The sequence below is a fragment of the Sciurus carolinensis genome, chromosome 17, assembly GCF_902686445.1.
Source record: "Sciurus carolinensis chromosome 17, mSciCar1.2, whole genome shotgun sequence".
Classification (NCBI taxonomy): Eukaryota; Metazoa; Chordata; class Mammalia; order Rodentia; family Sciuridae; genus Sciurus; species Sciurus carolinensis.
Window position 1 is genome coordinate 61,203,430 of NC_062229.1, and position 26,385 is coordinate 61,229,814.

The 26,385-nt window shown below is 43.4% G+C and overlaps 1 protein-coding gene across 18 annotated transcripts in view; it reads right to left on the minus strand.

Moving 5' to 3' along the window:
* Positions 1-26,385, minus strand: part of Cadps (calcium dependent secretion activator) — a 488,152-nt gene that overhangs the window by 172,571 nt on the left and 289,196 nt on the right. For all 18 annotated transcript variants that reach the window (XM_047531270.1, XM_047531267.1, XM_047531269.1 and 15 more), the window contains exons 8-9: positions 25,049-25,188; positions 11,326-11,392 (exon numbers count right to left, since the gene is read on the minus strand). In XM_047531270.1, the coding sequence (XP_047387226.1) occupies positions 11,326-11,392; positions 25,049-25,188 (207 nt within the window). The remainder of the gene's footprint in view (positions 1-11,325; positions 11,393-25,048; positions 25,189-26,385) is intronic.

A 26,385-nucleotide genomic window follows, 5' to 3' on the forward strand; every position in this document is an offset into this window, starting at 1 on the left:
TTATCGTAATTGCCATTTTGTGGAGCAAAGCTGGTCGGATGGAGGTGATCTGTAGCTTCTCCCTAAGATGATCATGGCCCTGTCTGAGGCTGCCACGCTTGCAGACGTAAGGTAAAACATTGGTTTACGTCTTATTAGAAAGCATTTTATGTGTGCAGGACTGTCCTCGGCATCGAGCTCTGCGGGTCTTTTTCTGCTCGCGCTCTCACTGGAGGAGCTCTCTGGGCTGCTTTGGACAGTCTTCCCTTCATCTCAGACAAGCACGGTTGTGACATGCTGTCACAAGCAATGAGCGCTCCATCGCTAGGTGCCGGTCACAGTGGAGCAATCCCCAGCCCCCGACGGCACGGCCGCTGTCACTGGTGCCTTAAGTGGCAGCACTCACTCTACCAACGGGGGCAGCATCCCTGCCAGCGCAGGGTGGGCGCGCCAGGCTGCGGGCCCACCTTCAGGACCCCGTGGTCATGTCACGGTGCATCCAGACCCAGCCTGGATACTTGGCGTCTCTCCCTCTGGCTCACGGGAAAACAAGCACCCCCCAGCTGGAGGGTAAGCTCGCAGGCACTGTTACCAGCCACGGATGTCAGATGTCACCCCTTTATTCAAAAAGACATTTTCTAAGTGAACTTTGATCCCAGCTGGGGACAATTTTAGTCTCCTCTATGGTGAGGTTAGTCTTTTATTTAAAAAAATTAAAAAAAAATATTTTTAAATGACTCTCAAGAACTATAAGCATCTCCCAGGCTGTCGGTTCTTAAAGTTCACGGTGCAAGAGGAAAGGTGTCTCAAAAGGCCGTTCCGGTGGGTTGGTTTGTCCGTTGCTGCCCTCTGTTGGTTCCTGATGAAAACTTTACCTTCCCCTTCAACTTTGCTTATACTGTGTATGATTCGCAGAATCGGTTCCTGACATTGTCAAGACTTTGCTGGGTCCTATGGGCAATAGAAGGTCAGATCCTGAAGAGTTGTTTCGTAAGGGAATCTGTATTAATTTTCTGTAATAAACAGAACGACCGACAATATCCCCTGCTCCTAAAATGCAAAGCACGCAGGACTGGACTCCCTGCCCAGCTCCATGACCTGTCCCTCCTCGCAGCCCCCGAGTTCCCTAGGGATCTGTATCTGTATCTTCTTATTTCTTGAGAAGTAGGGAGCTTTCTGCACGCTCAACATAAGCATTTATGTAAGCAGTTTGCTTGAGTTTTGCATGAATGTTCTAATATTGTGTAGCTCAGCAGGTGTATTTGCCTAGTAGATTAAAAGTGCTTTCAAGGTGGGAGGGACCCTGGAGTCATGCCTCTTGGTTCTCTTTACACCCCATGAGCAAAGTTTGCCATATATTGGGCATTCCCAATTACATCCGATTGGTTCTAGAGAGGTATGGGCAATCCGATGAAGTTTCCCCTGAAGTTACATGTCACTCCAAGCACAGTCCCTGGGGAGTCCAACCTGTGACTGGTCCTCTGGAGAGCAGACTGATGGATTACCGGCAGGCTGGTGATTGTAGATGCTGCTGGATGGTTCAGTGGGGATTTTTGCCTGGTATTTCATCAGGTGACATGAGAGATGATATAGATCATTAATGTGATTAGTCAGGGAGGTGCTGATATTCACTTGAGATCAGAAAAAATATCACAACAGAAGGATGTTATTACAAAATTCCTGCATTTACTATTGCTGCACTGCTTGGGCTGATTCCTCTTTGGTTTTCGTGGCTGGCTTCTTGTCCTGCTATCTGCTGCTGCCCTCTTCTGGCTATGCTGAGAAGTCACGCCTGGCCAACTGGGTTTGATTTCTTTAGAAATATGAGTTGGCTTACTAAAAACTTTTTTTTTTTTTTTTTAAACTGAGGATCTGGCAATTTAGGAAATAAAGGAGGGGAGAATGTTCTTTGACTAATTCTAATTGTCACAAGTTTGGGGGAACCTTCTTTCTTTCTAGAGTACTTGAAGGGGGGGCATAACAAAGACTTGGGAACTTCTGCTTTTCAAACTTCTATAAGACCCCACTAAGTGGAAGCTATTTCCAGTGAAGGGCATACTTTTCTGTCACAGTACAAGTTTTAAAAATTGTATTTTGATGAAAGGTTAACAGGACAGCGCCGGTGGCACGGCAGAGCCTAGAATGCATCTTAGAAGTCGGAAAGTCAGCCATCCCTGTCCAAGAGGCTGACAGGGAGAGCGAGGGAGCTCAGAGGTGAGCAAACTGTCTGACAGGGCCCCTTAGAGAGAGGGCTTAAAGGACGAGGCTTTTGACACACCACTGGGATTTTCAGCTGTATATTACTTCTCATGGAATCAAGGATGGGGGTGTTAGGACCTTCTCTTTTGTGGGGGGGATTGAACTCAGGGACACTTAACAACGGAGACACGTCCCCAGCCCTGTTTTTGCATTTTATTTAAAGACAGGGTCTCACTGAGTTGCTTAGGGCCTCACTAATTTGCTGAGGCTGGCTTTGATCCTCCTGCCTCAGTCTCCCAAGCCGCTGGGATTATAGGCATGTGTAATCTTTCTTTAATCTTTTTGGTACTGGGGATTGAATCACTGAGGGGTGTTCCACCACTGAATTACATCCCCAGTCCTTTTTATTTTTTATTATTTTGGGGGGGAGGAGCTCCCTTACTCTCCCTGTCAGCCTCTTGGACATGGGTGGCTGACTTTCTGACTTCTAAGATGCATCCAGGTTTCTTTATTTGAAGGAATGGTACAAATTACAGCACTTAAGTGGATGTTTTGGTACAGCTTGTAGAAAAGGTAAAGGTAACACCAATAGGCATACACTGCCTTGATGACCAGGGAGGTTATTCTGTGGCTATAGGGAAGTCAGTCTAAGGCTTAGCGCTCAGTATCACTGTCTCCCAGGGTGTGCTTGTGTTAGTCTAGATATGAGGTGGTATGAGATCGAGTTAAGTCCTAGTGGGGATTAACTGAGTGGTGACTGGAGGCAGATGGGGTGTGGCTGGAGGAGGTGGGCATTGGGGGCGTGGCTTGGGGCGTGGCTTTGGGTATATATCTGTCTCTGGAGAGTGGAGTCTCTTCTCTGCTTTCTGATCACCATGTGAGCTGCTTCCCTCCACCACACTCTTCCGCCATGATGTTCAGCCTCACCTCGAGCCCGGAGGAATGGAGCCTGCAGTCTATGCACTGAGACCTCTGAAACCGTTGTGAACCCCCGAAATAAACTTTTCCTCCTTATGATTGTTCTTGTGAGGTTTTGTTGGGTCGCAGCAGCAAAAAAGCTGATTAAAACGAGCTTGTCAAAGAGATATCCTGCCACGCCAGATTCTGGGGCGCCCATCTCGCACAAGCGGGTTACGTGGTCAACCCCTTTCTTTGATGGATGTCACCTGCTCATTCAGGTAAGGCATCTCAATGAAGTCACAAAAAGTGGGGGTCATTTTTGTCAGTGGTCAGTTTGTGCAGCCCCGGCAGCAACTGGTCGACACGTCTTTCCAAGGGTAAAGCACATTCCCTTGCATTCAGCCGACTCTCCCAGGCATCACAACCTGGTTTCTTGACATCCCGAAGGCAGAGTCGACCACCTGGTGGGTTCCCTCCTTGGTTTGGCAGCTCCATCAGCATGTGAAATATATGGCAAAGTTCTTCAAAGCCACATCATCAGAGTCTGAGTAGTACAACATGGACGAGTAGGAGGCTTAGAGCTCCAGGTGGATCTGGAAGTTGACGGTGGCCTCTGGGTCCCAGTGGCAGGTCTGGCAACACCTGCAAGGTGGTCCTGGCTGGCAGCACGCGCCTTAGGGGCTATTTCAAGGGTGCTGAGCAGAGGTGGCAAAAGGCTGCTGACTCTGAGCAACTGGAGGGGGTGTGATTGAGCACCAGGTTCTGTCCACGCACTGCTGAAGCCAGAAACCACAGTGACTCTCAAGGAAGCACATCTCTTTATTATTTTTTAAATTTTGAGATAAGGTCTAGCTGAGTTGCTTAGGGCCTCACTAAATTGCTGAGGCTGACCTCAAACTTGCGGTCCTCCTGCCTCAGTCTCCTAAGCCATTGGGATTACAGATGTGTCCCACTGCACCTGGCTGGCTGTTGGGACTTCTGAGGGAATGGTCATGAAGGTTTAATGTAAAGGTGGCTGGACCTCTGATACACAGGAAACCCTTTGGCTCTTTACTAGGCGCCTGGGGTCGGGGAAAGTTACGAATAGGTAGTCTTTAAGTCAGACCAGTTGAATCAGCTTCCCAGGTGAGGAGGCTGGGTCCTGCCTCAGGGTAGAGTGCGTGAGCATGCTTGGTTGCCCCATCAAATAAATGAACAAATGAATGAATAAAAAGCAAAACAAATTCAGGTCAGGGTGGGTTTTAAGATGCTACATTTTTCATCACTATCTCACACATTTCTTTTCTTTTCTTTTTGTACTGGGGATTGAACCCAAGGGTGCTTAACTACACTGAGCCACATCCTCAGTCCTTTTTATTTTTTACTTTGAAACAGGGTCTTGCTAAGTTACTGAGGGCCTTACTAAGTTGCTGAGGCTGACTTTGAACTTAGATCTTCCTGTCTCAGCCTCCTGAGCTGCTGGGATTACATCTCAGATGTTTCTTAATGTATACTTCTATTTGAGATTCACTGTTCTAACACACAGGATCTATTCAAAACCTTTGAGGTTGCCTCAGAGTTTCAAGTGTATTTATCAAATACAGTCCAGTTGTGAGACAAGAAGATTGGCCCTTTCTTGTCTCTGACTGTCCCTTCCCTTTCCTCCTACCATCTAGATAAGACTGAAATGCTTGGGTATACAACCTAACAATAGAGTACATGTTTTCTCAATTCCCTTTCCTTGTTTTTTCCACTATTCTTTGAAAATTAATCTGCTGTTGCTTTTACTGACTCTGGTTACTAGTTTGCCCAAAGTTCACATACATATATTTTAGAAAAGTAAATACTTAGGTATTCAGTTTGATGCGGGAAAATAAAGATGCAAAAAACCAGACAGGATTCCAGTTCTTATGTCAAGTACAGATGCTAATCACATTCTTTCAGACATGTGTTATTTTAATAGTGGCAAGTAATAACAAGAGAGGCCCATGGTACTGTGAGACCTGGTACCACCTACTTGGTGGGTGGACAGGGTACTCATGAGGAAGCTGATTGACTGAGCCAAGATTTGAGGATGGACAAATTTTGAGGGTATGAAGCACCCAACTGCTGGGGACTAAGGACCATTTGTAATGTGAGGTGGTTGTGAACAAAAGATTATGATATCTCAATCCCAGACTCCTGACTGACGTCAAGAAGGCCATCTGGTGTGGTAGAGGAAGCATATTTTTGGAATTATACAGACTGGATTTGATTTTCAGACCCATTAACTTTCTATAGCTGTGTAACCCCAGACAGTCCACATAATTTTGCTGGGACACAGTTTCATGATCTTTAAATGGATACCACTTTTTGGTGGTGTTGGAGATCAAATCCAGGGCCTTGTGCATGCTGGGCAAGTGCTCTACCACTGAGCTTCACCCCCAGGCCTCTATGGGCCACTTCTTAACTTTTAGGAGCGCACAGAGAGACTGTGCATTTCTCTTTGGCAACTGAATCCTGAGTTTTCTTGGTAAACCACCCTTTTTTCCTACTTTCAGTCCAAGTGATTCGTGTGGGGCAAACTATACCTCTAGGGTCAGGCAGAGTGGGTGGGTCATGTGGCCAAGGCCTGGCCAATCAGCATCCTTATCTCCTTGGTTGCAGTGATTGGTGCAGGGATGGGCTCATGATCACACCTGGGCCAATGAGAGTTCATTCAGGGCTGTGTGTAGGCTTTCTAGGCAAGAGAAGCTTTCCTTATTCTAGGACTGCTTTTATAGATAGACCGAGTCTTGATGTCATTATCTGATCCCTGGACCTAGACAAGCCAGAAGACTGGTCGACTGTTAATTAATACAGGTTTTCTCCTTTTCTTTTTTTCTTTCACCTTGGATGGTGCTGGGGAGAGAACCTAGGGCCTGGCCCACACGAGGAAAGCTCTCTACCACTGATCTACATCACCAGCCCTGATGTCAGTGATTTTTGACATTGGCAACCAGAATATAAATATAAATGCTGTTTAGGGCAGTTGTGAAGTTGAGTAGCCAAAAAATAAGCATTCATTCAGAGTTAGAAATCCCTCAGCTGCTTATGTGTCTTATAATACATTTTTGTGGCTAGCTTATTTTAATACTGTATTCTCCATATAATATCAAAACTCTGCTGTATTCCCAGGTATGTAAAATCATCCAACCATATTTTATCTCATTCAAATCTAGCATCTTTTCCGAAAGCTGGAATAGTCAAGTGTTTTTAGTCATCTACCCTGTAGGAAATCAGAAAGAGAGGATGTGGATTTAGGGGCCACACTGCTTTATGTGATGCAAAGTAGGGAGTCGAGAACACTGTACATGCATAAATCTCTTTGGGCACCAGCCCCATCTTAAGCCTTAATTATGGAAGGCACTGGCTCTTAGAGGACCTGTGTTAGAGGACCACTTGACCACTTGACCCTCAGTCTCCCCTAATGTGAAATCAGGGAAATCTTGTCCTCACTATAGTACAGAAAATGTGTGAAGACCAGCTCATTGAATGCTTTGTAAACCATGAGGGAGCAGATAAATGTAAGTGATTATTAGAAGAAACTTAGAACATTATGGTTTGATAGTGCTATCATGGGGGAAAAAATGTCCCAGAAATGCTTTGGAGACCAACAAAAAACTGATATTCATCAGAAATCTTTTGAACAGAGAAGAAAAACAGTAAAAAAATATAGAGGTAAGAGGTGAGACTTTCTGGCCTGTGTTTCACCTCTTCCACATCCAGCTATCAAGTGTAGCTCCATAGAATTAGCAGTTTTATTATTACCAATGATTTGGTCACATTAGTGTTAATAGCAACGATAATCAATGTGTTTGACCCTTGCCACACCCCTGCAGATTCAGAATGTGTCCCCAGCAATTTCTTGTCCCATTTAAAAGGAAGGGTCCCATTCTTTTCAGACTACTCCAAAATAATTTTTATCCCTGTCCTTCAAAATGAGAATTACTGCTTGGGTTCAACACCCCTCTGAAGATGTCCTTTTTCCCTGGCTAGAGGGATCCCCCCTTACCATCCATCATTTCCTTCCCCTAGTAGTAGCAATAGGAGGAGATCTCACATAGGGAGAATTTAAATAGTTGTATGTAACAAACACTAACGTAGACTATGTGTGTGTTGTGTGTGTTGCAGGGGGGATGGAGGATGACATTGGGGGATACTGATATTGGATGTCTTCTTTTTCTTTTAGGGTTTTCAAACAATTTCCCTTGTATCAAATTTCATGTATAAAGTCATAAGTATTTTGGATAATATGGGTTGCTAACTCTATAAAATAGATTCCATAAGACTGAACATCTGAATTAAGAGGAACAAAAATGCAGAAAGTCACTTGGGTCAATATCCTTTCTGTTTCATAGTTTTTTTAATAGTGTCCCGCCAACAGAAATCCTGCCAAGGCTGCCTGGGGAGGTGAGAGCAGATTTAGGGGAGTCTGCTCCCTTCCCCGCTTCCACACTTTCTCTCAGATTTGACCAGACTGGGTCTTCTAGTTTCACTTTAGCATTTTGAGTGTCAGTGTCTGGATGTGGCTAAAAAAACAAAAACAAAAACAACAACAAAAACAAAAAACAACAAACAAACAAACAAACAAAAAACTAGAAATCATTGTTATGTCCAACTAATGATATTCTTCCCTGCATGCAATTATTGGGTACCTATCTTCCCTGCCTGGACTGCCATTCATTTTTCAAACAACCTGACCCATTTTTCCTTCCTCTGATTTGGGCCAGGATTGGTGACCTTGAACTTGTCTCCTGTAGCAGTGTTGGCAACTGAGGTGTTTCAAAGGGAGTGGGTTTTTTGTTTTTTTTTTTCTTCTCTTTATCATTTTGATAGGGTGCTTTTGAATGGTGGGTCACATAAATTGGGGAGAAGAAAAAAAGGGAAAATTTCCCAAAATAACATAGTATTTTTAAGGTAGGCCACCAGAATTACATTTAGGCATTGTTGCAACAAATAAATTGGACAGGGATGGAAACGGAAGACCTGAGTTCTCATACTGGCTCCCCATTAGCTTGGAGATGATGGGGCTGTCATGACACCTCTACAGGTCACAGAGGCTGTCAGGGAGGAATTTGATTTAGGTTGAAATGGAATATTTAATCTGGGGGATAGAGCCACCCAATGCACCTCAATAGCTCTTTAAAATGAATCAGAGTCAGACTTTGCATGAAAAAAAACCTCACAAAATCCTGAAATTCGTCTCTTCCGCCTTTCTAGGAAAACCGCCGAGCCTTAGATGCCCTTTTATGATTTTCAGAAGTGAGCACACAGCTTGCTTTTGAGCTACTGTGTGATTCTCATCTTCTCTTGGAGGAAGGCTCAGTGTGAAGGCCCTAAAACATCTGTGTTCCAGTTGCACAGCCTAAAAAAAAAGAAAATCATTCTCTCCTTCTTGGTCCAGCACAGATTGCACAGACACGGCTTTGCTGAGAGTTTTGGCCCATTTCCTCTTGCTGTTTTCCTAAAGAGTTTCCCCTTCTAAAGTCTCTTCCAAAGTAAGAGATCGGCGATGTCTTCTAGGCACTTTGTCATTGCGAAGATTCTGGGTGGAAAGTCACATGTCCAGTGGCCTCAGGATGGAGGGGAGATCCATGTCATGGGGCAAGGGCCACTCGTCCACTTTCTCTGGGACAAGATAGCTCACCCTCTGTCCAGGTCACATGCTCTCTCCTTTCTCAGAACCAGCCTGGCATTGCCTGGCTTCTTCTTTCTCTTCCTTTGTCTTTCACCAGTTCCTGGATGCCCGTACCAGCCACTGGACTAGGAAGTGTATAGAGGTATGGTGGCAAAAGAGGGAAGATGAATCAGAAACAGAACTGGTCTTGAAACTGCACAAAGCCTGTTCTGGAAGGTCAGGCACCCTCCCAAGCGATTCTAAGAGGAGGTACTATGCCAAAAGCTTGGGATGCGCCGAGGGGCAAGAATCACCCTGATTCAGCATCGCTTCTTTTCATGTGCTCGTCTCCCCGTTTACACTGAGCTCTCTTTAAAGTGGACATTGGCTGCTTTGGCCTGCCCAGTCATCCTTATTTTGCACCAGAAACAGCCCATGGGGACCATCAGTCAAAATGCTAAAGCTTCCCCTTGCTAAAGGTTGGGTGCATAACTCACATTGGATTGATCTTTTTTTTTTTAATTTTAATTTTTTGTATGGATGAAATGCCTTTGTTTCATTTCTTTATTTTTCTGTGGTGCTGAGGATTGAACCCAGTACCTCATATATGCTAGGCAAGCGCTCTACCACTGAGCCACAACCCCAGACCTGGTTCAATCTTATCACCTCTGAAATTTGACTCTCCAGCGGAGTGAGGCAGGATAGAAAATGGTCAAAACCAATTTGTCCTAGGACCACACTGGTGATACCTGGACTTTGGCCTTTCCAAGAATCCTACATGCCACCTCCAAGCCTTCCAGTACATTCATTTTTTTTTCTTTCTTTTTGTTTTGAACTTAATTAGTTGAGTTTATTTCTGCTGTTTGTATAAAAAGAACCCTAACGGATGCCTTGCTGGAAGGGAGACCAGACTTCGTCATTATCTTCCATGTCCTCTCAATGTGCCCTGTGCAAAGCAGGTGCTTGGTAAGTATTGGTGAATTGACCGATTGACAAAGGGCATCTCAGAATGGAATGTCTTCCATGGCTTAATCAAGGGTCATTTTGGGGGATGCGCATCATTCCAAAATTTTCTTTCTGGCTAATTTGCTTTAAGGTTTTGCTTTACCCTGTAGCAATTACGAAAGCAAAGACTGACTGCCTCTTACTTATAAGCTGAGAGCTTCATTTTGCTTTAGCAGAATAGCAGATACTTGAGTAGTAGCAGGAGTGGAAATTCAGGGTTGGTGGACCTTTCAAGGTCATTTAGACTAAGAAGGGGGCTGCTTTCTAGTGAGAGTTCATGATTGGTAGTACTCTCAATACCAGTCAAGTGACCCAGTAAGCCACACTTATCACTAAATTACAAGTTGGCTCACTTTGTGACATCTTTCAAAGTACAGCTTACGTAAAAATTTTGCAAACCAAAGTATAATGTAAATACTCTGGGGGAGTCTGAAAATGAGAAAGAAATAATGGCAAATTCTTTTGTAACTAAAAAATACTGATGCAAAAAATAAATTTTAAAAAGGACTTTTTAAGGATACACTATTACTATTTCTGGAAAACTTCTGTCTTAAAAACACTCAAGAGAACCAAGATAGTCTTTCTATATTACCTTGTATCACTAATATCAATAGCTGCAACTGCATCTGTATCTCTATCTACAAATGCACAGATGTTCTTCACATTGTCCTTTTTTGGTACTGGGGATTGAACCCAGGGGCACTTAAACACTGAGCCACATCCCCAGCCCTTCTTTATATTTTATTTTGAGACAGGGTCTTGCCAAGTTGCTTAGGGTCTTGCTAAGTTACTGAGGCTGGCTTTGAACTCACGATCCTCCTGCCTCAGCCTCCTGAAATGCTGGGATTACAGGACAGCATTGCTAATAATAACCCACATTTGTCCCTCTAAAGGGGACGATTCTACAAGGGATGGAGCCAGAGCTATGTGCACAAATGTGGAAAAATTTCTATAATAGGTTGTGTGAATAAGGTGTAGAGACACAGGAAGACTTCTGTTTTGCTTTGATCTGGAAAGAAATAGTCTATCAAACATAGTTATGGGAGGTGGTGCTGAAGATTTTTGGAAGCCCCAGCACTTAAGAGAGTGAAGTGTTCCCCTGCAGGTAATTCCAAATCAAATGTATTAAATAATGAAATATCTGTTTCAAAATCCAGCTAAATTCTGATTTTTCTCATCATGCTTACCTCTGAGGTTTTAGAAATACCAAATTATTTGAAGACAATGTCAGTGTCCCTGCTCTCTTAATCAGACATATACTTGCTCCTTCCTGGGGTCCTCCATCCCTGGCAGAGAACTGAGCAGAGTAGGATCTTCTCTCCCCTATTTATTTTATTACGTCTGTATTGTTAGAATGTAAAACTAACAGGCTTGCATTGATTTTTTAAAAATGTTAAAGTGATATCAAAAAGGAAAAAGAGCAAGCGGGAGCCTCCTGGGCATTGGAAATGTTCTGTTTCCTTCTTTGAATGGTGTTTATATGGATATATAATCTGTAAAAATTCATCCAGCTAAATGTTTGAGCTTTGTGTCCAGTGTGTAAGCTATACCTCAGTGAAAACGCATTCCTTCTTCCTAGCACATCTTTATCGTGGATAGCTCTTAAGACTGAATTAAAGAGTTACCTGCACCAACACAAAAAACCTTTTCTTCCATCTCTTCCAGACATTCTTACCGATGGCCCATAAATACCTAAGGGAAAGAGAAAGACCAGAGCTGCATTAATGTTTGGCTGAGTACACAGGGGAACACACTTGACCAGGAAGGCTGGCACTCACTCCTTCACCGGGAATGCAGGAGCAGAATGCAGATTTGGGAGCTCTGGCGTGAGAACAAGGAGTAATGGGCCTGGTTCGCTTCTAGGTATGGGAGGAACTGTGGTCCATCATCAGACTTGACTCAGATTCCTTGACTGATTCCAGAAAGCACCCTTGAAAATCATCTGGTAACTTAATGTGTTGACATGCTAGAAGTCTTTTATTTAGGGAATTTCCTGAAAGATGTTGTACCTGGTAGGGGTCTAGGTGCGGGGGGAATGTAAAATCTCACAACTCTACCTTTTTCACCTCTTGCCAGGTGTCCTTCAGGAAAACCTTCCCTTGTTATCCTTTGGCAAATGCAAGAAAAGCATATTGCAGGAAGGAATTCCATACCAACAAAGGGCTTCTCCCTACTCTTTCCACCCTTCTCCAAATGCTCTTCTATTGATGGAAATTTGTCATTATTTAGAAAAGTAAAAGGAGTGTTAAAAACTACAGAGGCATAGCTCAAAGCACTCTGGAGATTTTTTTAAAAAATTTATTTTATTTGTTCTTTTTAGTTATACATGACAGTAGAATGTATTTTTGACATATTATACATACATGGAGTATAGCTTATTCTAATTAGGATCCCATTCTTGTGGTTGGACATGGTGTGGAGTTTCACTGGTCGTGTGTTCATATATGAACATAGGAAAATGACGTCCCATTCATTCCACTGTCTTTCCTATTCCCCTCCCCCTCCCTTCCCTTCATTCCCCTTTATCTTATCCAATGAACTTCTATTCTCCCAGCCACCCTTATTGAGTATTAACATCTGCATATCAGAACATTTGGTCTTTGGTTCTTTGGGATTGGCTTATTTCAGTTAGAGGAGAGTCTCCAGTTATATCCATTTACTGGCAAATGCCATAGTACTCTGGAGATTTTAAAATCTGTTACTAATTCCTTTGAGAACGAACCCATGGGGCATGTGGACCACTGCACTTGGACCTGGAAGTGATGGTGGAGGTGAGCCTGGCCCTAGGCAGACTCTCCAGATTGAAGGGAGGAGAGCGATCTGGTGATACTTAGATACAACCAAATTCTCAAGTTTCTCAGCTAGCATCACCTGCTAACACACACCAACTAGACAACTTCCAAATTTTCATTCACCTAGAAGCAGACTGAATTTCCATTTTGGAACATATGGAAGAATGCTCCTAAATAAAAATTTGAGGGTTTGACCTATTTTAGGGGTTCTTAATTGAAAAAAAAATTGTACTCAGAACTTCAAAGACAGAAATTTGCGAGTCATCCTGGGACCTCATGTTTCCTCATGCATACTCCTCAGTTTCCAAGTGCAATGGATTTTCTACTTTCTGGAAAGTTCTCCCTCCTGGGAAGCTCCTCCCCTACTCAGTCTTCCATTTTACACATCTACTATTCTACTCCCAACCCACACTTTTTGCTTCCATGGACAATAAGATGATCCTCTTAATTGGTTTCAGGTACACAGGAATGATTTCCATCCAGCTCCTGGCCATTAGACAGAGTCCACCATCTGCAAATTCTCTTACACCTTTTCCCTGTGAAAACTTCCTCAGTGGGTCTCCCCTGTCCACATGCAAGGACCCCAAATTATGGCCTCTTACTTTTCACTCTCATGATTTGACCCACATTTGTCTACCTATTATATGACTTACTTGATACTTTTCTTTAAATTGACTTACCTAACATGAACTGATTTATTTTGAAAGAAAACATATAGTACAGACTTGACACACTACATAGCATACATGAGAATTCACGAGTTCTTATCTAGTGCCTGCTTGTCTGCATATCACTGAAATGGTCTTATGTATTGTTGGTGGCATGAATACTTGGGGCACTTTAGCTTAGAGGGACAAAGTCCAGCATCTTGCCCTGGTACACATTTTGTACCTTGTTTCTCACCAGACTCACTTGCACATGCAGTATTATCTGTGATTCTGGACCACACAATAATGTTTCACACCTGGGTAACTTTGCCTTCTTGCTGCTCCTCATTTTAGAGCTTATATTCTTCCTCAATTTGAGCCCTCACCCCCATGTTATCACCTTCCAGGGCTTGTGGGTAATTCTGCTGTTATAGTTATCCCACTGCTAAGATTTCCATCATATTTACTGTTCCTCTGGGACTGCTAGCTCTTTGAGGGCAGGAAGCCTGTTTCTTCTTTCTGAACTCCTGGCATAGAAGCTTGTCTTTCTTTCTAAAATCTATTGGTTCCTGATATCAGGTACGTGGCTGATTGGCTGTTTGTTCTATTTCAGTTGGTTTTGAGTGCCATGCTTTTGAGAAAGCAGAACAATTTTTATAAATATTTTGATGAGATTTTAAAACATTGCCTATAAACACCATGTTTTTTGAGTTTTCCTTCCAAGCATATCCCACCTCTTTCTATCCCCAGTGCTATTCCCAGTCAAGCCACCACCGTCCCCATCTGGACCACAACATAAGCCTCCTTTCTTTTCTCTTAATCTTGCCCCTATGCTCCATTCATTACATAGTAGCTGGACTGATTTTTCTAAAAGGATAAATCAATACACTCATTTCAGGTAAGGGTGGAAGGGTTTTAAACAGGGGTGTGTGACACAATGATATTTCTGTGTCAGATGATCACATCAGCTGCTGGGTAGAGAATGCACTGAAGGTGGACAGGGTAAGACAGAAAATGGGGAAACCACAGATGAGACAGTGGCAGGCAAGAGCAGATGGGGGCTGGAGCAAGGCTTGCTGGAGCAAGCCATCCGGCCTGGCTGGAGGGCCGGAAAGTTTACCAGCCCCAAGCTGCTGCCGAGGTCAACTTCCAATGTCGTTGCGAGGAGCACATGGCTGTTCTGGTCAGTGTTCTTAGCCTTTTTGAAATAATAATGTCTTCAGGGCAGAAATGGACATAAAAGAGAGGCTCAGCCCAGATGTTAGGGTTTGGATGTGTCATGTGTGAGATGATGCAAAAACACTGGGAGGTGAATGGCTGAATTGTGGGAGTTGTAACCAGAGCGACAGGTTGATCCAGTGATATGGATTAACTGGGTGGTGGTTGTAGGCAGGGAGTGTGTAGCTGGAGGAGGAGGGTCACAGGAGGTGGGTCTTTGGAGCTTATATTTTGTATCTGGTGAGTGGATTCTCTCTGTCTGCTTCCTGATCATGGACTGAGCTGTTTTCCTCTTCCACACTCTTCTGCCATGATGTTTTGCCTCACCTGGAGCCCCAAGTAATGGACTGAGACCTCTGAAAGCATGAGCCAAATAAATATTTCCTCCTCTAAAATTGTTTCAGTCAGGTCTTTTGGTCATAGCAGTGAAAAAACAAAACAAAACAGAACAACAAAAAACTAAAACACAGGGCTAGGGAGAGAGGGTTATTCCCATATCATCATTAAGAGCAGTAAGTCTTCTGGTTCTAGCTCTGCCATTACTCTGAGATGGCGTGGGGGGCAGGATGTTTCACCCCTTGATGCTCTGTAGAACAAGGGAAGCACTGGCTCCTTGCTTACATGGTTGTTGTGAGGATTCAATGAGATAGCACTTGTGAAGTACAAGCATGAGTCATGGTAACAGGTAGATGCACCATAAATGTCACTTTAGTATAAAATATCTGGGTCCCAAGAAAAATGTATCATTTACAGTAAACAATAATTAAATAGGTTGAAAGTATTTCTTCAGATGTTTATACACAGGGAAGTAGGTGAAATAAATATCGAATTAAGAAAGTGGGGGTTGAGGGGCAATAGCTCAGTGGTAGAGCACTTGCCTAGTATAGGTGAGGCCCTGGGTTGGATCTCCAGCTCCTTAGAAAAAAAAAAAAGAAAAATATTTTGTATTTTGATTAATAAATGGCTGATAAGATCGTAAGAGTCTCTCCTTTTCTGGAATTTTCTCCTGTAGCTACTATTTTCCCTTTCCACTTATCTATGTCCACATAAGAGTGTTCACAAGCTACAACACCAAATGGATGGGTTTATAGATTTAATTTGTGAGAATGGAAGTAGGAAACAGGAGTTCACTAGAAACCGTAGGATAGAATTCATATTGGATCATTACCTTTTCCTTCATCCCAGCACTTTTTATAAATTTATTATGGCCACAGGAGGGGTTCAGAGCTGAAAGATGGAACCATATTACATGGGCACATGTGCAGCCTTGAACAAATTAGGAGACTTATCCTGCTTCAGTCTTTCACCCATACAATGGGGGTAATGAGAGTACCTCATTATGATAATTATAGTAATAATACTGTATTGTTGTCATGCATCATGGTAACCATGGTACCTATTTGAAAGGTGGTAAGGATTAAAGCACAAATAAAAAATTCTTGGAGTAATACCTCCCCCAAATCAAAGAGTTACTACTAACTACATTGCTATGCTACTATTCTGTTTCACAGTTGAGGAAACTGAGGTTGAGAAAGTTAAGTCACTCTGCAGGGATGGTGAGTGATACAACTAGAGCCATCTGATTTGGAAGCAGCCTCTTCTCCATCATCTTCCTCTTCCCCTTCTAGGTGACAAACTTAGGTTTCTTCACTGCAATAAGAATGTGGAGGTGGGTGGGAGAAGTTGACCTGTAGGGACCAAGTAACAGGTAGAAGCAAGAAGCTCTGGGGTGCTATTGCTTAGTAGGATGACTACTATAATAATTGTATAGGTACACTTCAAAGAGCTAGAAGAAAGAATTTTGAATATTTTCATCATAAAGAAGTGATAAGCATTTGAGGAGATGGACATGTTTACCTTCCTTTAAATATTAGACAATGTGATAGTTTGCATCTAGAATATTCCCCAAGAGCATGTGTAGAAGACTTGGTCCCCAGTGCAGCAACATCCGGATCCTGCAGGTGGGGTTTTTGGGAGGTGACTGAATCATGAGGACTTTAACCACATTAGTGGATTAATCCATTTGATAGATTAATGGTTTGACTGGATTGTTGAGAGAAGATGGAAACTGTAGGCAAGTGGGTATGGTTGGAGGAAGTAAGTCACTGTGGGGGTGGGACATCGAGGACTATCTCTTTAGTATAGTCCTTTGGCTTAGCTGATGCACGCCTCAATTTTCTCATTTCTCCCTGGACCCTTCCTCTCCTCTCTCTCTCTCTTTCTCTGGTTTCTGGCTGCCATGAGTGGAAGATCTTTCCTCCGTCATACCCTTCTGTCATGATATCCTGCCTCATCTCCAGCCCAAAACAATGGAGTCAACCAATCATGGATTGAAGCTTCCAAAACAGTGAACCAAAATAAATCTTTCCTCCTAAAAGTTGTTCTTGTCAGATATTTTGGTCACAATGACAAAAAGCTGACTAACACATACAATGTCTACCAGCACTGAAGCATCATGTGGTATTCTGTAAATATGTACAATTTCATGTTTTTATGGATCAGTTAAAAATAAATTCAAATTTAAAAAATTCGGTTATTCATTTTTTTCAGATTAAGAGCTTCTGAAAGGAAGCGCTGAGGGGGATCAGAGAAACTCTAAAAATTCTCCTGTGGAAAGTACCACTCACTCTGGGTGAAGTGGGGCTTTCCCTCTCAGGTTTTCCTCAGGATTCATTGCTAAAGTGGCACATGCCAGAAGGTGTCAAAACCAAGAACCGAGGGCTGCAATGCACGGTTTCTGTCTAGTCAGGGCTGGCTCTGTGTTGTCTCGGGTTGAAACGTGTTTGTTGAACAGAATGTGTGGTACCTGGAGCAGATGGAAGTACTGTGGTTGCAGATACACAGGTGGCTCCCCCTTTGAGCTCCTCTCACTACAGCCTGATCTGTCTGTGTGGGCACTGGTACCCTCAAATCTCTGCGCTGTCTGGAGATGTGGAAATCTGAATTTACCAGTCCAGTACAGCAAGAGGCTGTTTACCCCAATGGTTATATCTCACATTAGTAGGGACATACCTAAGTGTGAATTCTTTTTTTTTTTGTTTGTTTGTTTGTTTGTAGATGGACACAATACCTTTATTTTATTTATTTATTTTTATGTGGTGCTGAGGATCAAGCCCAGTGCTTCATATATGCTACGTAAATGCTTTAACTGCTGAGCCACAATCCCAGCCCCTAAGTGGGAATTCTGTTCTTGTCATTAACTCTCCTTTGGCTTAGCTGATGCACGCCTCAATTTGCTCATCTGTAAAATGGGAATAACGTAACACATACTATCATAGGGTTGTTGAGAGGATTTATGGAGATGATGCAAGTCCAGTATTTAGCACCTCAAGCCTCCAAGAGATGTTAGTCCTTCCTGTTGTTATGCTTCTGTTAACAGCAGCAGAAATGGCAGCCCTGGTGGAAAGAGCATAGAGCTACCGATTTTACAAAGGGTTCACTTTGGGATTCCTTATTTGAATTTATATTTGGCTTTTGGGTGTACATCTGTTGGGAAATAAAACAAGGTTTGGTTTTAGAGCTCTGAGTCATATTTTACATCCCAATTTCAATCTATCCTTTCTTGTAACATTTTATAAAAGCCATGCCAATGTGTCCCTGGCAACTCTGTCATTTGCTGAGGGTATATGAGCTATGTGAGAGAGAGCTAGGAAGGACTAAAAAGAGAAGAGCAAGATGGGTTTGGGTTGAACCGCTATCATAGAATTTTGAATCCCCAAAAGTCACTGAGTCATGAAGGACTGCCCTGTCCTCAGTGGCCCCTTGCCCTGGAATGACTCGCTAGGGAAGCACCATGGCAATGCTTATGACTTTTTATTTGTATACACACACAAAAGAAGGACAGTCTTCCCTTGTGTGGCATCTGTGAATCCAATATGGTAGCATAGCTTTGCTCATTAGGCATCTACTAGGCTTAGCACCAGACTTGCATGTGGTGGATGCTTAGTAACTACTCATGGAGAAAACGTTTTATCCTGTGGCTTCTTTCAGGACACCTCGGCATGAGCATCATCAAGTGCAGGGAAAAGACATTTTCCAGAATCATCTGCTCCTGGAACTTAATGGAAGTAAGGATTGCTGAAGGGGACGTGGAAACCAGAGACAGACCAGCATTTCATCTTAAGGGGACATGGAGTCAAAAGTCGCTGACTGCTTGAAGTCAAAAGGTGCTGCTCTGGTCTCAGCGGAGAGTCTGGCCTGGCCCTGAGGGAGGAATTACCGTACCTGCTGTCTCTGTGTCCCTGAGCCACCTCAGTGCCTGGAGCATCAAAGGGGCTTATGAGGCAGGGTCTTTTATTTTTCTTTTCTTTTTTAGGATCTCATGATTTAATCTTTTATATTTATTTTCATTTGACGTCTACAAATTATACATATTTATGGTATATGCCAGGATGGTTTGAAAGTTGTCCACATTGTGGAATGGCGAAGTTAGATTAACTTGTGATTATTTCACATACGCATCATTTTTGAATAGTGAGAATACTTAAAACATACTTAGTGATTTTCAAGGGTACCATATGTGCTTATTAACCATGGTCGCCATGTTGTGTAAGAGAGCTCTTGAACTTGTTCCTTGTTAGACATTGCTTGTAAGAATTTCTTTTAAGAAGAGAAGTCGCAGTGAGACAGGAACCATGGTTCTGACTGGGATGCTTCCTGCTCATTTATGGAGTGAAGGAGAACAGGGAGGGTAGGGAGGCTGCAGGTGCCTTGCCCCTGGGGTAGCTGCCCAGTAGGAAGCAGCATGGGTTGGGGAAGAGAACAAAGGGATGGGACAAACAACACTGATGACAATTTCCATCACATCAACAATGACTCTTGTGTAGCTCCAGCTCCTACCAGGCATCCACCCTTGCTCAGGATGCCCAATATGGAGTAACTCATTTAATCCTCGCCACAACCCCATGAGATAAGCACCACGGCTACTTCCATATTAGGCGGAGCAAAAGGAAGTTCAGAGGAGTTCAGCAGCTCGCCTACAGCTAGGAAGTGTTGCTGCCAGAGATTCCATTCTGGGCACCGTGACCTGACTGGCATTGAGAAGTAATAGCACAAGAAAGAAAGTAAAATGGAATCTGGAAAATATTCATTTATTTCAAAAGGAAGTAGAAAAAGAGGAAAAAAAGAAGATCAGATGGGAGAGAGAGAAAGCGAATAGCAAGATGAGAAGCAGCAAACTGATAAATTTAAACCCTCTCAGTAATCGCATTCAATATAAATAGGCTAAATATATCAGTTATAAGAGAGGGAGATTCAGATGAGATTTAAAAGGCTAGACCCAACTCTACACTGCCTACGAGAGACACATTTTAGCTATAAAGACTGAAGACAAAAAGCAAAGGATAAAAAAAGATTTCCCATGCTCACATTTGTTTTTGTGAAAACCTAAAGTCACCTTATAACTGTCACCTAAAGTAAATTTCAGGGAGAGTGTTGCCAGGATAAAGAAGACCATTTTGTGATGATGAAGAGATCAATTCATCAAGAAGAAATAAGAATCTTAAATGTTCATGCATCAAAGAGCAAAGCCCCAAAATGCACGGAACAAAAGTGAACAGAGGGACAAAGAGAAGCAAATCCACAATTACAGTCAGAGAATTTGAGAGCCTTCTTTCAATAATTGCTAAAAAACAGAAAGAATATCGAATGTTTGAGCAACAAGATCAAACAACTTGATGCGGCGTTTATAGTTATTAAGTCATTGGGGGAGGTAAAATCAAATCCTAAAAGTATTAATTAGTCCACTCCAGGCAGTCCGGTTTGGGTGTCTGTGCCAGCAGGGCTGGTGTCCTGGAGACCCATTGGAAGGACACAGGACTGTGATGGTTTTGAAGGACAAGAAGTCTAGAGCAGAGGCACAGTTAGGAAACAGAAGAGGAAAGGGGGATTTTAATGACAGAGGGCTCTAACCTATATTTCCTTTGAGGTTTGCTAACACATAGAAGGAAAATCAGAATTGCTGTGAACGACTCGGTGGACTGAGTTCATTGAATGAATCCAAAGCGGAACCACATGGAACGCTGCATTTTAGGCACACTTCAGATTCTCAGTTAAGACTGAACTGAAAGGAATAAACAGTGGAGACCCAGCACTGAAGCTCATTCTTAACTTGGGTGAGTCTTTTCACCATGTTAACCCTCTGTTTGTCTGTAAAGTTGGGGATTCATGCACTCACTTCTTTTTCTGTGCAACCTATAATGAATTAGACTTTTGCAAGATAGCAGGCCCTGTACGAGGTATTGTGGCCAAAGGAGACAAAGGTCCCTTCTGACAAGGAGCTCACAGTCTTATAAGGAAGAAAGTCAATGAATTAATGAACAAAGAAATACATGTGATAGGATGGGATAAGAGTTCTGGTAAAAGCAAAGGAAGAAAGGGAGGGAGAGAGGGGAGACCTGACACAGGTCGGCCAAGTGAGACATTCTGATAAGGTGCAGAGATATGCAGACATCCAGGTGAGCCACACGGACATCCAGGTGAGCCTCATGGAAATCCAGGTGAGCCTCATGGAAATCCAGGTGAGCCATATAGATATCCAGTTGAGCCATATGATCATCCAGGTGAGCTACATGGTCATCCAGGTGAGCCACATGGACATCCAGGTGAGCCATATGGACATCTGAATGGGGAAGAGGGGCCATCCAAGGCAGGGGAAACAGTAGGAGCAGGGGTCCTGAGGGCTCCCTCTCTGGGGAAGCTCACGGAGGCCAGTGGCTGCACTAGTGATCAAGGTCAGTGATGTAGGACCTGTAGTCACGGCAACAGCACTGGTCCTTACTCTGAATGAGAGGGGGACTAGCATTCGAGTGCCAGGATTGGGCTCAAATTTTTTAAAAACCACCCTGGCTTCAGAGTAAGAAGCAGACTGCAGGAAGGCAAAGTAAGGAACAGGGGAAGAAGGCACGAGCAACAAGTGAAGGGGAGAGGGGAGGGAGGCTCAGCGCTGGTGGAGAGGAGGAGGTGGGGATGGGGTATGGTGTTCTAGACTGATCCTGAAGGTGGAGTGAAAAGAACTGGATGATGCATGAGATTCGTGGTGAGAAAGAGTGAGAACTGTCAAAGAGGACTCCAAGGTGGTGGGTCTGAGCATCTGGGCGAAGGGAGGGGCCATTTCTTAAGAGGGGGGCAATCATTCCCAGTTCCTGTAAGGCTGTCTCGAGGATGAAATGAGAAAATGGCTGTGAAGACACTTCTGGAACTGGAAAGCACCATCTGGAGGTAAAAGATGAAAAATTAGAAAGCCATTCTGGAGTTGTTAATTCTCAAATGTGCCCGGATACCAATGTTCTAAGACAAAAAAAAAAAAAAAAAAAAAAAAAAGCAGTGTTGATTTTTCCCATTGGCATTTTTCTATTTAATAAAGTTATTCTGGATGGTTCCATGGTTCATTCAAGGATCTGTTTCACTTCATCAGGGAGCAATTCCCAGGAATTCCGATTTTCACCTTATGTGTTAAAGAGGATACAATTTATATATATAAAAGTAGCCATGCTTCTTAAAAATTCCCCCACCTCTCATTTTCTAAGCTGTGATGTTGCTCTGATATTTTTGTCATCCTTCCCCACATAATAGGACTCAATAAAACTATTTTAAACATAAAAAAAAATTGGCCTTGCACATTTTTATTTTCCCTGAATCATTCCTTCCTTGCGCAGCTCAGGCTGCTCACCGCTGATTTAGGCCACCTTGGGTCTGAACGTGTTTTTAAGGAACTCACTGCTCACTCTTTTTTTTTTTTTTTTGGTGCTGGGGATAGAACCTGCGGCCTTGTGCTTGCATGGCAAGCACTCTACCAATTGAGCTATCTCCCCAGCCCCTCACTGCTCACTCTTTAGAGCTCTTTTGGGTTCTCTTGGTATATTTCTCAGTGGGAGTCATTTTAAAATGGTGGTCTCGTCAGACCAAATAGTTCTGGCACCGGTCAGAAGTCAGCTGCGTATTTTTTCAGTGGCTTATAATGTCAAGGTAGCCTGAATGATGCTAATAATTTTTACAAATGAATCAACAGAAGAATTTCTAAGTCCAGATCGATTAGTTCGGTTTTCAACGTAGTGAAGAAAGAGAATGTGGAAGTGGGATTTGTCCAAGGGGGACAATAGTACTCATGACAAGGGTCACTGTGGAGAATGAGTGTGAAATTTAGTACAGAGTTTCAAGGGGCCTGTGGGTTGAGGTCCTGATTCAGTTTGGAGGATGGATATACTACTCATCCATGTTCTTATTCTCTTTTCTACCATTCTCTCTTCCATCTGCCATTTCCTCCTTATTTTTCTCTTCCCCACTCCATCCTGCTCACTCATGCTCTGGTTCCTTTAGAAAATATTTACAAAGTCTGTTTTGGTTAGTGTTTTCGTCGCTTTAACCAAAAGACTTAAGATGAACAAGTAGAGGAGAGGAAGTTTATTTGGGTCTCACGGATGGCCAACTCCACATCTCTGGGACTAAGTGAGGCAGAACATCAGAGTGGAAGGGTATGGTGGAGGAAAGCAGCTCAGAACATTCAGGACATGATCACCAGGAAGGGGCAGGGAAGAGAGAAGAGAGAAGAGAGGAGAGAAAGAGAGAGAGAGAGAGAGAGAGAGAGAGAGGCTGATTTACTCACCAGGGACAAAATATATACCCCAATGACCCACTTCATCCAGCCACTCCCTACCTGACTTCAGTTACCACCTAGTTAATACCTGTGAGGGGATTCATCCAATGATTGGGTTACATCTCTCATAATCTAATCATCTTGCCTCTAAACATTCTTGCATTATTTCACACATGAGTTTTTGGGGGACACCTCATATCTAAACCATAAGAGAATCTTTATGAACCAGTGTTTTGCTAAAGATGCAGGAAATGGGTACTATAGGAAGCTAACAGAATACTCAAATCCTTTGTCTTGAAACTAGGATATTTACTATTGAGAGGGAAGCAGTACTAAGGAGAAATGTCATTAATGTTTCTGGTGTATATGCCAGGAGAGTGACAGGGGAGAAGAAGAGCTGACCTCAAGAAAGTGTCCTGAGATGCCAATTCAGTGGAGGAAAAGCTGGTTGAACTTCCTCACGAAGGACCAACTGTGCACTTACGGCCTGGTTCACTCCCCCGCAGTCTTCTCTGACATAATCCCATCTCAGGTTCTAGGAATGATTTGGTCTCAAGGAAGGTCAGTGCAAATTCTCCAAGGCCAAACTGAAGCCTGGGTTCTGTTCTATACCAGGTCTCCAGCTTACACGTGGCTCTGCTCTCTCTGGAGTCTTCTCTGCCTGAATCCTTCTATGCCCTGATTGGCAGGCATCTCTCTTTCCCTGGCCTCTTGTGCCTTAATTGGCTCCCAAGGACTTGGGGACCCCATGGGTAGAGCCCTGCTTTCTCCTCTCTGTGTTCTGCAGTGATGCCCTCCTACACTGGGATATTCTCTTCCTGTTCTGGTCACAGTCTCCCACACATCTCATGAGCTTCTATTTAAACTTGCTTTAATCCATGGTTAGGCCTTGATATCAGGTGTCTGAATTCCCTAAACCTCTACTATGTACAGTTAATCCTCAGTTTTCATGGTGGGGTTACCACTTCAAGCCCTAATCTAAACAAATTCACCAAAAAAAAAAAAAAAAAAAAAAAAAAAAAAGAAAAGAAAAGAATTAAGAGGACATTTCTGGTGACCGGAAGGGCTAAGCAAAATGATAGCTAATTGGCAAATGGCACCTGTAGAGCACTTGATGTCCGTTCCCTAGATCAGCATTACACAGCACAACTGCTCCTAATTGAGTTTAATAGGCCAAGTCTCAACATAGGCCCAGTCATCGAGAAACACTTCCTACACAAACTGGTGGTTTCATCTGTAAAATAAAACCACACTTTACCTATTCTTTTTGCCCTCCTTAAAATTACTTAGTTTTTCAACCTCTAAGATAATGAAGATAATCACAAATTTTCTTTTTTCTTTCTTTCTTTTTTTTTTTTTGCTCATTCATTTCTATGCTGCAGCACACCCTCAGAAAGTTCCAGTGTGAACTGATCTCCTGCAGATGGCTATGGCAGCTGCTCCCAGCTGATTTATAGTCTGGATGAACTCAAGGCCTCTGACAAGGTGCATGGACCCATTAAGACTCCCCACACCAGAACACCTAGCATGGTTCTTAGAGAAAGTCCTCTTAGAGAAAGAGAAGGAAATTGTTCTCTATTGATGGTGCAAAAGCAAATTCGGTAGTCATCAGAACTGAGGATGCTCATAGTAACTTTCACAGTCAAAAAATTTGTTTTTGGTTCAACTCAGGAGCACTTAACCACTGAGCCACATCCCCAGTCCTTATTTTATTTTATTTAAGTTTGAGACAGGGTCTCACTGAGTTGCTCAGGGCCTCGCTATGTTGCTGAGGCTGGCTTTGAACTCAAGATCTTCCTGCCTCAGCCTCCCAAGCTGCTTGCTGGGATTACAGGCATGCACCACCTTGCCTGGCTTCACAGTCAAATATTTTAATAACCTCTCACGAATCTTTCCAACTTCCTTCCACGTGATTCTGTAAAGATTGGTCTCATTTTCGATTGATTAATTTTATTTTTTTGCAGTGCTGGGGACTGAACCCTCCAGGGCTCCACACCTGCTCTACTGCTGAGCTACAGGCCTGACCCTCGTTTTCCTTCTGTCTTGGGAAATGAGTGGACACGGGTCCCACGTGACCACGCGGGGACGAGACACTTACCCAGAGTGCTTCATGTTTTGGGGCTTATCCATCCGGACAGCAAGTTTGATTTTAAGATCTTGATCGGGGCAGTTTTTGGAGACCGTCATTTTGTGCCACTCGGACTGTTTGGGGCTGTTGGGGGTGGGATGGAGAATAACCTGTAGGGGGAACAAAGGGACAAACAACAGACTGTTAGTCAGACAACAGGAGCATCGCCCTGGGCATGGTTTTTGGACTAGAGAGTTTGAGGCTGAGATGTGTAGTGATTTGTCCAGGTCCCATGGCCAAGGTATCATCTATTCACTGTGGCTGGCTCACTCCATGCGGCCATGTCTGGGGCCATGTCTCTTGCTCCCTGCTCTCTTTACTGGCTAGGTTTGTTAAAAAAAAAAAAAAAAAGTAAGGATCATGATTTTTGTGACTTTTTTTTGCCTTTTCCCCAAAGTTGAAAAATACAAAGGAAACCGAGATCAGAGAACAGTATTTTTATCATCACCCAATAATAGAGATGTATTAAAGGAAGATACCCCCTCACATGCTAGAGACCCCTTCTAGTCCACTCCTTTATTCCCTCTATTCTTTTTCTATACATATATTTTTAGTTGTACAAGGACATAATACCTTTATTTTACTTATTCATTTTTATGTGGTGCTGTGGATCGAACCCAGTGCCTCACATGGGGTAGGCAAGCGCTCTACCAATGAGCCATGACCCCAGCCCTCTTCCCCCTATTCTTTAGGATGCCTTTTACTATTGCAAGAAGAGAAATTCCTCAAAACCTGCAGAGGAAAATGGAAAGATAAAAAATGTTAAGATGGAGAGAAGGAAGCCAGGTGCAGTAGTACACACCTGTAATCCCAGAGGCTCAGGAGGCTGGGGCAGGAGGATCATGAGTTCAAAGTCAGCCTCAGCAATAGCGAGACCCTAAGCAGCTCAGTGAGAGCCTGTCTCTAAATAAAACAGAAAACAGGACTGGGGATGTGGCTCAGTGGTTAAGCACTCCTGGGTTCAATTCCTGGTAGCCAAAAAAAAAAAAAAAGAAGATATAGAATGTAGAGAAGGATGTTCTTAGGGTCACAAATCAGTCCAAGGCAGCTGGACTGGCAATCTTATCACACAGCAGCTAGCTTTGCCTTGGCAGGGAAGGAGGCACAGGTAGCTTGAAGAGGGATCAGCTCTGGGAAAATGATTTCAAGAGGTGTGCAAGAGATGGCTCTTAGGTCCGGGTCTCCTTCCTCAGTTGTCATTGTCTAAGGCTGGAGGTGATGGAGAAGTGGACAAGTCAGGCAATCCCCTTTCTCGTTGTGCATTGAGTTTGCCGAGTCTGCAGAACCTGCTGTCGGGGAGGAGTGGA